The 12,423-nt window shown below is 44.8% G+C and overlaps 1 protein-coding gene across 2 annotated transcripts in view; it reads left to right on the forward strand.

The window, feature by feature from the left end:
• Nucleotides 1-2,061: 2,061 nt before the first annotated feature.
• GNA13 (G protein subunit alpha 13) overlaps nt 2,062-12,423 on the forward strand; it is a 46,111-nt gene continuing 35,749 nt past the window's right edge. The window contains exons 1-2 of one of the 2 annotated variants that reach the window (XM_004041109.5): nt 2,062-2,557; nt 5,126-5,352. In XM_004041109.5, the coding sequence (XP_004041157.1) occupies nt 2,275-2,557; nt 5,126-5,352 (510 nt within the window). In that variant the 5' untranslated portion in view covers nt 2,062-2,274. Of the gene's footprint in view, nt 2,558-3,156; nt 3,275-5,125; nt 5,353-12,423 lie in introns of those variants that run through there. The other variant, XM_019028227.3, reaches the window with a different exon arrangement.

A 12,423-nucleotide genomic window follows, 5' to 3' on the forward strand; every position in this document is an offset into this window, starting at 1 on the left:
GGCAAGCTTACACGCAGGGCTTTAAACAGCTTTCTCTGCTGCTCTGCATGTCACGACGTGAACTGGCTGGGCAGGAATACCTTCCTGCCTCCTAGGCATTCTTGGTTTTCCATTGTTACACACACTTCTGAAAAAAGATGTTAACTACCTAACTTACAAGTTTCTCTCCTCTTTGTTGGAGTTCAGATTAGCACCTGGGGTCAATGCAGAAACAGTGCTCGGGGACAGGTTCTATGCCCCAATCCTGGGAGAGGCGAGTCCTTGCATGGTTAGAGAACAGGGCCTCCCAAACACTAGATGAGATGATGGAAAAATTCTCCATCCAGGGCAGGCTTTTACTATATATTTTGCCTGACAGCACTGCTCAGTGATTCTGACTCTTATCAATCCACAGATATTGGAGGTGAGCCTACTCTACTTGTATATTGTAGGTTGTCCACCCTCCGGGCTTGCCAGAGCCACAGGAGATAATCCTACTACAGGCATTGTTTACTGCAGCCAATCTACTGAGTCGAGGCTTCTCGGTCATTAACCCAACCCCAGGGAGTAACTGATTAGTACCGATTTTAAAATTTAAACCTGTTCGGGAGTTTCTTGGAATGCTGACCTCTTACCTCCGCTCCCTTATACATACGAAGTTTATGAGCCACGGGAGCCCAAAGCTACGTTGCATTGCCCAAAACAGGGACAGACCAAAGTGGCTTTTTCCACTTGAAACTAAATACTAAGAATGAAGAGGTCGGCTCTCGGGGGTCCCGGTTAAGCAGTTTCTCTGCCAACCCACAGCTGTCACTTGCGGCTTGTCTCCTGGCCTCCTTTCAGGTGTCCTGGCCTGAATCTGCTGTTAGGACAGAAAAAAAGTCCCTGGACGGGTCATATCCTCTGTAATCTGGCAGGAAAGCTAAAATTTGCGTGCTCCCATTCCTTGTTGTGTTTGTGTATCTGCTTCCTTGTTGGGAAGAGCCTACATCACAGTGTCCGGTGTAGGGGATTTTCACCATGACCTCACCCTCCTGCTGCCACTTGTACTAATTCCGGCGCGGCCAAGCGTCCCCGAAGTCACATCACAGCCCAGGTGGAATGCATATGAGTGAGCCATTAAAAGCCCCTGGTAGCACGTCTCAGGTGAACATCAACTCCAGTTCTTTCCCCACAGAGAGCCCTGGCAGGGGTCTGAAAATGCCAGAAAGAGCTGGAAGTGGGGGTGGACGACGTCTGGTTACCGTTCTGGGATTCGGAGACTAGAAGGTCAAGGGAGTCCCTTTAAGAAAACACACCAGGCCAGGGCCTGGTGGCTCTGTCTGGAATCCCTGCACTGTGGGAGGCCGAGGCTAGAGGATCGCTTGAGCTCAGGAGTTCGAGACCAGCCTGGGCAACATAGGGGGGAGCCCCTGTATCTAAAAATAAATACAAAAAATTTAGCCGGGTGTGATGGCACACGCCTGTACTCCCAGCTACTCGGGAGGCTGAGGCGGGGAGGATGGCTTGAACCTGGGAGGCGGAGGTTGCAGTGAGTCGAGATGGAGCCAATGCACTCCAGCCTGGGCGACAGGGTGAGACTCCGTCTCAAAAAAGAAAAAATAAAATGAAATAAAGAAAATGCACCAAAGGCCTGCTAGGCTCACGCCGGCTGTTCTGTTCGAATAACTTTCGAGTCCGTGGCCTCGAAATGGGTCGGGTGGGCGGTGACAGCGGGCAGCGGGCGCGCAACGCGGGAGAAAGGGAGGCTAAGTGGGAGCCCAAAAAACCGCGTCCGGGACCTGGTCTCCGGCCTCCCGGCCTTGGGGAAGGAGCCCTTCTGCCCACAAGTGGGCTCAGGCCATGAAAGGGAAACAAAAAGTCGGGCTCCCCAGCCTGGCCCACGTGACCGCGGTTCCTCAGCCCTCCCCGCGCGCGCCCGGCCGCGGCTGCGGGCGCGGGCACCCGAGCGACACATCGAGCTCGTGACTCGCCGCCCAGGGAGGGAGGCGGGGAAGCGGCCGCGGCGTGCGCGCGCGCCTCCGGGAGGCAGCGGGAGCGCGCACGCTCCGGGGCCACCGCCCCTCGGGGGCCGGGCCCGCCCTCCTTCCCTCCCTCCCTCCCTCCCCCGCTGTCCTGGCCCGCCCTGCCCGGCCCGCCCTGCGAGTCAGTTCGCTGGTTCCCTCCCTCCCTGGGCGCGCTCGGGCCGCCGCCGCGCTCCCCGCCCTCGAGCCTCGGTGCCGGAGCCGCCCGCCGCCGGAGGAGGAGGTGGAGGGAGCCGGAGGGGCCCGCCGAGGCGGCGGCGGCGGCGGCAAGATGGCGGACTTCCTGCCGTCGCGGTCCGTGCTGTCCGTGTGCTTCCCCGGCTGCCTGCTGACGAGCGGCGAGGCCGAGCAGCAACGCAAGTCCAAGGAGATCGACAAATGCCTGTCTCGGGAAAAGACCTATGTGAAGCGGCTGGTGAAGATCCTGCTGCTGGGCGCGGGCGAGAGCGGCAAGTCCACCTTCCTGAAGCAGATGCGGATCATCCACGGGCAGGACTTCGACCAGCGCGCGCGCGAGGAGTTCCGCCCCACCATCTACAGCAACGTGATCAAAGGTGCCGGGCCGGGAATGGGGGCCGGGGGTTAAGGGCAGGGGGGCTGGGGCGGCGGCGGGCGCGGGGCCGGGCACCGCCCTCGTCCGCTGTGTCGATGGCGAAGGAACGGGCCCGGCGGGCGGGCTGGCGGGAAGGGGGCGCGCCCCGGGAACTGGCCCTGCCCGCCCGGGGTGCCCTGGCGCCCCAGGCGAGGGGATGCTCAGGGTCGCCCTGCTCTCCCGCTTGTCTCCCCGGTGGGCGTCACGGCCATTCCCCCACCCCCCACCGCGTCCTGTTCTCTCCTCCTGCGAGAGGGAAGTGGGGCGAGCTGGGTGCTGCCTCGGGGTGTGGGGAGACCTCTCCTGTCCTCCCCGCTGCGGATGAGGCAGGAACACCAACAGCAGCCCTAGCCGCTTCACCCCCATCCCCTGCTCGGGCGATGTGGGCCGAACCTCGCTACCCTGGCTGGGTGACCCGAGTCACATGGGGTCGCATGCGCTCCCAACTCCCTGCTTCCTTGGCCGTCTCCTAAGCAAGCGAGTTCTGGAACCGTCGCAATAAGGGAACTTTTTGCCCGAGACTTCTTGTCAAGGGCGTAGGGTGACAGCCTCCTTTTGGGCGAGAATATGAAACTTGAGGAGTGTCAGGTTGACTGTACTGGAATCAGGAGAGAGTGGACCCATACAGTTAGTATGAAAAAGTAGCATCTGTGCTTTTTCGCCCCAGTGTCACGGTCAGGTAGGATGTTTACGTGTAATTTCTGTGCAACACGTTCCACGCTCCTTTTCGCTAAGTAACTGGGGGCTGGCAGGAAGGGAGTACCACTGCTTCTATTTACATGAAATGTAGTAGTAAGAAGACTGGCCTAAAAGTCATGTGGATCCTGTACAGATGGAGACAATGAATGAGTGTTGAGTTAGATAATTGGCTCTGCTCTTTATTGACAGTAGTTTTAAAATTAAACTTTGTTCTTAAGTGAAAAATAAACAAGTTTATTTCTGGGCATTCAAAGAAATCGAAAAGATGGTTTTTATTTTGTCATTTGAAAGATAAATAAAACTCATGTTTCTGCGTGTCAACTATGTTCTATAGAAAAGGCATTTTGGCAAAATTTAGGTGCAGCGCCTGGTAACTCAGGTGCATCTGGATTTTATTTTATCTGGGGAGCAGTTTAGGAGTTTGCTACAGATTGCAGGTCTTTTTAAGTGGGATTTTTGTTCAGGAAGTACATAAGGGACTTCTGCATGTCACCCCCCTCCCCAACCGCCTCCCGAGCTTCCAGCGTTTGGGTAAAGGAAAACTGCCTGAAGAGCCAGGCATTATGGAGTAATGGATTAGAGAGAATCACTAGACCACAGCCAGCTCTAGTCCTAGTACCTCTGCAGTTAAACTATAAAGAACAGTTGTATTTATCCCGCTGTAATGTTTAGCTCAAAACTAATTAAGGTCTCTTTCAAGGCTGCAGACTGCCTTGATAGTCCTTAATTGAAGGTACCTTTGTAACCTAATGCAGCTGAACTTAAGGAATTATGTTAATGAATAGCATCAACATGTTAACTGATTGTGAGCTTGGTAAACACCTCGTTCTTAATGTACACTGAGTTGTAAGTGTGATCTATGTTGAGCATTGATTATGAGATGATGTAAGTCATCAGGAATCTAGTTTTTTCAAGTTGACATGAAATTTGACAGTAGAACAGTTTCTCAGGCTGGGCGTGGTGGCTCACTCCTGCAGTCCCAGCACTTTGGGAGGCCAAAGTGGGAGGATGGCTTGAGTCCAGGAGTTCCAGACCAGCTGGGCTACATAGCCAGACCTCGTCTCTATTTAAAAAAAAAAAAAAAAAACCCCACCAGTTTTTCAGTTATTCAGATGACTTCCTAATAGCCAAGTGACTGTTCAGATTCATCAAACGTAATAAAAGTAATAGATCAGTGATAGGAAAAATGAGTTTCAGCTAACCTCTGTGAGTTGGAGTCCGATTTTGTATTATTTTGCAGTTGATCTTCCTCCCTTTTAGGGAAATTGAAGGCCATCCTGTAACTTAAACTGGATTGAAACTTGGGCTGGAAGAAGTTTTTAAATTTTGAATGTGTTGCTAGAAGACTCAATGTTGGGTTAGGGTGCCGAAGCAACAAACAGAACGTGGAGCTATGGTAGTTGGTTCTTAGTGTTTCATAAATGAACATCTTTTAGGCTCATAAAACCTTGGTTGTGTCTGTTTTCTTCTGAGCTTGGACATTGTTGGTCTGTGCAGCATAACTTCTTTTTCTTTCTTGAGTTAGATTCTTTTTTGACTGCCTTCTAACCTAGAAGTTATTTTATAAATTGGAACATGTTAAAAATCCTTCAGAAAGAGGAATTGTGCTAATAGTATTTGCTTTTCAAGGCTCTAATTTTAAGACAGTGAGCAACTGTTATTTTTTTTAACCTCTGAGAAGTTACATTTGTTTTCGATGTTGGTCTTCATTTTTGAAGAAGGTTTGTCTAGGTTAATTCAGAAGTATAAGGAAATAATACTGGAATAAAAACTTATGATAATATGTAATGACTCCTCTCCATACATTTTTTTTTCTTCTTTTTAAACAAAGGTATGAGGGTGCTGGTTGATGCTCGAGAGAAGCTTCATATTCCCTGGGGAGACAACTCAAACCAACAACATGGAGATAAGATGATGTCGTTTGATACCCGGGCCCCCATGGCAGCCCAAGGAATGGTGGAAACAAGGGTTTTCTTACAATATCTTCCTGCTATAAGAGCATTATGGGCAGACAGCGGCATACAGAATGCCTATGACAGGCGTCGAGAATTTCAACTGGTAAGAGATTTGCTCTTTTAAAACGTGTGGTTTTATTTTAATGATGTTTAGTAATACAGGTTGCACATCCCTAATGCGAAAATTCGAAATGCCCCCAAATCTAAGTATTTGAGATGGAGGAACAGACTGAAAGGCTAAGGCACAGACCTAATGTGTCCTAGTCTCTAATGACTACGTGTAAAAATAGTGTATAAAATTACCTTTAGGCTACATATCTTAAGGTATATATGAAACATAAATGAATTTCTAGTTTAGACTTGAGTCCCATTCCCAGCATATCTCATATGTATGCAGATATTTCAAAAATCTGAAAAAATTCAAAATCCAAAACACTTCTGGTCCCAGGCATTCGGATAAGGGATACTCAACCTGTATCTGATTTTAGCACACTTTTTTCACTGACTTCCATAATTTAATGTATCTATCCAAAATTGTAGCCTCAGAAATTTGTTTTTTTGTTTTTGGGGGGTTTGTTTTGAGACGGAGTCTCTGTTGCCCAGGCTGGAGTGCAGTGGCGTGATCTTGGCCCACTGCAGCCTCTGCCCCCAGGGTTCAAGCAACTCTCCTGCCTCAGCCTCCTGTGTAGCTGGGTCTATAGGCGCGTGCCACCACACCTAGCTAATTTTTGTCTTTTTAGTAGAGGCAGTTTCGCCATGTTGGCCAGGCTGATCTCGAACTCCTGACCTCAGGTGATGTGCTCACTTTGACCTCCCAAATTGCTGGCATTATGCCAGGCATTTTTCCCCTTTTTTCTTTAACGAGACTACCCATAAAATGCTTTGTAGCTGTTACACAGCATTGAAGACAGGTTTGGAATAAAAGTATCCAATCCAGGTTAAAGATACAGAATACAGTTGAAACAAATTTTTAATCAAGTGTTTTGTAATTTAACTGTGAATGCTGTGATTGGGTTTTATTTGCCAAAGATCAGAAAGATTCCAGCATTGATAGAAATCTAGACTGTGTGCAATTTGGAGGTAGTTCAGATCTGAAGTGTTTTACTCTAATATGATTAAAATGAAGTGACAGTTAAAAGTAAAACTGCTGGCTGGGCACGGTGGCTCATGCCTGTAATCCCGGCACTTTGGGAGTCTGAGGCGGGTGGATCACCTGATGTCAGAAGTTTGAAACCAGCCTGGCCAACATGGTGAAACACCGTCTCTTCTAAAAATACAAAAATTAGCCAGGTGTGGTGGCAGGCACCTGTAATCCCAGCTACTCAGGAGGCTGAGGCAGGAGACTCGCTTGAACTCTGGAAGCGGAGGTTGCGGTAAGCCGAGTTCGCGCCACTCCACTCCAGCCTGGGCAACAAGAGCAGAACTCCATCTCCAAAAAAAAAAAAAATAAGCTGCTTAGGAAGTTGTTTGATGATGTCACCAACATTAATCCACATTAATGGGTGTGGCTGCAAAGTGATGTACAACCAGCAGTCCTTGCTGTTATTATTTATACTTAGAAGCAGTCTTGCCTTTTAAAAGTTCCAGGAAAGTGTTCACGATAGCTTTTTATAAAACTGACACCTTAATTTTGACTATATCTGAATTATGGCTTTTATATCTGTCATTCAACTAGCATTTGATTATTTACCATCTTGTATAGTTCTCTTCTATCATGTTTGTATCTTGTCTTTTCAAGTAATGTGTTTATTTCTGAAAGGCAGGGACTGTCTCACATTATTGTTAAAATTAAGTAGCTGCCAGTATTGCATGTTGAAAATGATGAATTTAACTTGACAAATGACCTCCATCCAATTCCCAGATTTCTGGTTAGTTTTGTCCTTTGATCAATGTTTATTACTTTATTTTTGGTAGACTTGCTTGCATGAGTTCTTCCATATACCCCTTTCCATCGCCCATCACTCTACCTTCTGTTTTTTGTTTTTTTTGCGTTTTTTTGAGAGACAGTTTTGTTCTTGTTGCCCAGGCTGGAGTGCAGTGGCGCGATCTTGGCTCACCTCCGCCTCCTGGGTTCAGGCGATTCTCCTGCCTCAGCCTCCCGAGTAGCTGAGATTACAGGCATGCGCCACCACACCTGGCTAATTTTGTATTTTTAGTAGAGACAGTGTTTCTCCATGTTTGTCAAGCTGGTCTCTAACTCCTGACCTCAGGTGATCTGCCTGCCTTGCCCTCCCAAAGTGCTGGGATTACAGGCGTGAGCCTCTGTGCCTGGCCATCTACCTCCTGTTTTTAAGTGCTGCTTATTCTCCTTTCTTCTTAGTTCATTTTCTCAACAAACCACACACTTTCAACTCAATTTTGTCAGGCTCTATTCATCCTTCCAGGTCAGAGAAGAAACATTCATCTGTAATAAGCATACAGTGCATATGGATTAAATGAATAAATAAAGAACTGCATACCTGAAAGTTCTCTGTGGGGAAGTTCCGTATTTGCCCTAAGTCCATTTAATTAAAGTTGTGTTTCATGGACAATTTTTTAATTTGGAAGCTGACATCTAACTGTCTCACGTCAGGACTGTCATGTCCTCATTGTTGAGAAAGCATCCCTAAGTATATCTTTGTGATTAAGAACGAATAGGTAAAACCACTCAGGATGAGGACCTGCTTGTTGTTGACTCGAGCCAGTTGATCCTTAAGGAGCAAAGAAGTCCTCAAAGATGAGGAGAGATAAGTTCCAGAAATACTTTTTTCCATGATGAAAAGTAGCGACAAGAAAAGAGGAACAGAGCAAGACCTAATTTTAAACTTCTGGAGGACAGAGATTCTTTTTTCCTGAGTCTACGCTCAGCATTGTTTTTTGTTTTTTTGTTTTTGTTTTTTAAGAGAAGGTCTCACTGTTGCCTAGGCTGGAGTGCCCTGTTGTGATCATAGCTCACTGTAGACTCAACTCCTGGGCTCAAGTGATTCTCCAGCTTCAGTCTTTCAAGTAGCTAGGACTACAGGTGTGTGCCGTCACACCCAGCTAATTAAAAAAAAAAATTTTGTAGAGACGGAGTCTTGCTATGTTGCCAGTGCTGGTCTTGGACTCCTGACCTCAAGCAGTCCTCCTGCCTTGGCTTCCCAAAATGTTGGGATTATAGGCATGAACCACTGTGCGTGGCTTCAGCATTGTTAATAGCACCTGACACATATAGATGCTCCATTATGATGTTGACTTAATGACTCTTAAACTCTTGGATGTGCTGTGGTGCTTGGCATAGTGTCAGGCACTGAGAAGGCACTTGGCTTACTTAAAATTTTCCTCAAAGTCATCATCAATTCCATCTACTCATCTACATGCAGCAGCTCCCCAACTTCTGATTTTTCTACCTCTGTAACGTCTCTTGCATTCATTCCCTCCTTTCCTCTATTTTGTGTCCTGCTACCTCTTGCTTGGACTCCAAGGCAGTCTTGTTCAAACACGGCATTGGTTTGCTCAGAAAGCTTTGGTGGCTCACCATTGTCTTCAGAACAGAGCTCAGCTTTTTTGTGGGAGTCAAGACTCTAGCTAGCTTACCTGTGATTCCAGCAATATATTTCATTAGACCACTGGACATACTCTGTAATCTCTTGATTCCCACATACCCTAATTTTTTGCTTCTATAGCTCTCGTCATGCGTAGTCCCTCTGCCAGAATTATTCTTTACCCTATCTGTTACTAGGTCTTACCCTTCACTTAATGTAGTGATAATCACACTAAGTGTGGCCCATGGACCCCATGGACTGGAATGCTTGTTAAAACAAACAAGCAGATGCTCAGACTTCATACCTGAGGATCTGATTCTGGATTCTGGGATGGGACCCAGTGATGTGTGTTTTCAGCAAATAGCCATAGGTGGTTTGGATGAATTTGCTCCATGCCCCCTCCCTTTCCCCAGGAACAGTGCCTCAGGGGCTGTGTCTCTTTATTTGAAGCATCTCCAGTCTTCTTGGCTAGAATGGAGATCTCCGTGTCCTTTGCTTTCCCTAGCATGCTTACTCCTGTCACTCCTCACAGTACCCATTATGTATGTTAGAGTCACAGCTTTCATGTGTGGCTGTCAGTCATGTAGAAGTCCTTTGGTATGCCTAGTTTGTCTTTTTCTCTCCCACTAGCATAGTGCCTGACACTTTTATTTCCTCATTTTTCAGACATTCTTAATTACAAAGATCTTCTAAAAAAATAAAATACCTGTAATCCCAGCTCTTTGGGAGGCTGAGGCAGGCAGATCACTTGAGGTCAGGAGTTGGAAACCAGCCTGGCTGACATGGTGAAACCCCATCTCTACCAAAAACCAAAACCAAAACCAAAAATTAGCCAGGCATGGTGGCATGTACCTGTAGTCCTGGCTACTCAGGAGACTGAGGCACGAGAATCGCTTGAACTCAGGAGGTGGAGGTTGCAGTGAGTGGAGATCATGCCACTGCACTCCAGCTTGAACGTCAGAGTGAGACCCTGTCTCAAAAAAATAAAAATTAAAAAATATATAATATAATTTAATTCTACATTAAGTTCCTTCTGGGAAATATGGATTATTTCTATAATAGTTTCCTAATTTTCTAGGAAGTGGACAGTTCTTGTGTAATTATTTTTATTTGGGGGGGTTGAAATGTGTTTTTGTTATGTTTAGCAACATATTTTTGAATTTTGGATAGGAAAGGTAAACATCAGAAGAAATAGAGGTTAGCAGATAAAGTAACTAAAATTAAAATTAACCTTTTCGTTTTAACTAATGATTTGATTATTAAACTTATTAATGCAAATTAAAAACTGACAGGTTTTAAGGCCCTACATGACTTAACATTTTGCCTAAGATGAACAACTGCCCTTTAATCAATTTCGGGACAAGGGATAGGGTGTTGATAACACAGCTTAGGTTTTTAGCAGACTACTCATTTGTTAGTAATAACTTTGGGTGTAAACATGAATGTTTTTCTTTCTAAGTTCCCGAAGGCAAACATTTCCTTTTTTGGTTAGTTCCATCATGGGTCAGCTAAATAGCTTACTGTGGAAAAGAAAAATATAAGATTCACATTCTTGTTATAACTTAAGGTACCTTTCTAGTTATTATAAATTAGCATACTGAGGATAATAGATTGTAAGAAGTGGCCTGTTTTGGTACTGAATTAAATATTTGAAATACTCTACTCTGGCTGTACATTCAACATAGCCTGCCACTGCACTTTTGAGTTACCCTGTCTTTAGAAAACCTTCTTATGTGACAATAGCTAGATAATTTGGTAACTCAGATGAATAAAGAGATGGGAGTCAGGGGTTGGCTGGATGATACAATTGGAGATATGGATGAAAACTGACAAAATGGCTAGGAGTCATTTCCAACTATTTTTTTTTGTTTAATTTGTATTCACTTATTGAGAAATATAAGCAACACTTGTTACGTAGGACAGGATAGTGTGTGTGACAGTGGGAGGAACATCCCACAGCTTCCTACTTTCTGTAAACAGTTTAACATTGTCAGCATTAATACAACTTCCTGTAATGGCCAGTCTGTCTTTGCAATTCCTGAAACCAAAGTGTTTTTGCTAATCATGGTACCTTCAGTTAGACTTAATTCTTTTCTTTTTGTGCTTGAGGTTACTCTTCTTGAAGCCGATAAGATAGTGTACTACCTCAATCTGTGTAACAAAGTAACCATTTAGCTCCATGATTAGCCTGTAAAAAGGGGAGGTCCAACTAAGTATTCTAGAAACTTCAGTTTCAGCTAATTTTATTTATTTATTTGCACTGCAGCATGTATTGGAAATATAATACAATCAAGAGTCATTTGAAGCTCCTGTAGTCCCAGCTTCTGGGGAGACAGGAGGATTGCTTGAGCTCAAGAGTTCAAGTCCAATGTGGGCAACATAGTGAGGACAGCCCCCTCCCTCTTAAAAAAAAAAAAAAAAGAATCAGAGTCATTTATTAATTAATGCTAATTTGGATTTGCTTTAAATATTAAAGAATTGCTACTTTCAGTTGTAAAATACTATGTTTCTTTTGGATGATTGGTCCATTTTCTCTATAAGTATAGTCAAGCAAGGACTTTGAGTTGCTAAAAACCTATTGGGTATCTTTTGATTCTAGGATTAGTGTTAAATATTTCATCCCATATAAAATAAAAGATTATATATAACATTAGAGATAGTAGAGGTTTTTATCTTACTTTATTAATATTTTTTAGAGACAGAGTCTCACTCTGTTACACAGGCTGGAGTGCAGTGGTGTGATCATAGTTCACTGTAACCTTGGGACTCCTGGGCTCAAGTGATCCTCCTGCTTCAGCCTCCTAAAGTGCTGGGATTACAGTAGTGAGCCACCTCACCCAGCCAGAGATAGTAGAGATTTTAAAGTTGAGTTTAATTTCCTTTTGATGAAATTGATCAGATGTCAGAGTGGTTACATTTTATCCAAATCTTGTAAACCCCGAGCTTTATGTTTATTTACGTTAAAAATGAAGTTTTTTTCTTTTTAATTAATTTCTTTTTTAAAATTTCCATCAGTTCCTTTAAGTTTACACTTATAGTTTTAATACAACTTTGTGAGGTGTGTGTGCATGCACACATAGGTGGTATCACTTGTATTCTATTATGTTGAAATTTTCATGTTCGCATTTTTTTGGGTGAAAACTTGACTGGCTGTAGGATGTCTGGGTTCTTGGTGCTAAGGCGGAATTGGAAAATACTGTGCTGCTTTCTATATTACCTTTTATTGCTAAACAAAGCTAGGGGCACAATAATTTATGATTCTCTGGAAATGTTTATTAAACAACTAAGAGATGGAACAAGTAAATAGTTTTGTTATGAAAAGTAGACTTTAGTTTCAGAACTCTTTACCTAGAGTGTGGACCTAACCCAGGAAAAAGGTTTGTGAGCTTACTTTAAAGAAAAGCATAATGGCCAAAGGACTCCTTGGATTGAATGTTCCCGCTTATCTTTCACAGATATGCGCAGCCAACCAAGTTGGGGTATCCAGTCCTATTAGCGCAAAACAGGTGCCAATTTCTTTCTTCAGAAAATTAATTCAGGCTGAGGAATGCTTGAGGCCAAGAATTCCAGAACGGCCTGGCCAACATAGCAAGATCCTGTCTCTACAAATAATTTTAAAAATTAGCCAAGCGCAGTGGCACGTGCCTGTAGTCCCACCTACTTGGGAGGTT

The sequence above is a fragment of the Gorilla gorilla genome, chromosome 4 (assembly GCF_029281585.2).
Source record: "Gorilla gorilla gorilla isolate KB3781 chromosome 4, NHGRI_mGorGor1-v2.1_pri, whole genome shotgun sequence".
NCBI classification, from domain to species: Eukaryota; Metazoa; Chordata; class Mammalia; order Primates; family Hominidae; genus Gorilla; species Gorilla gorilla.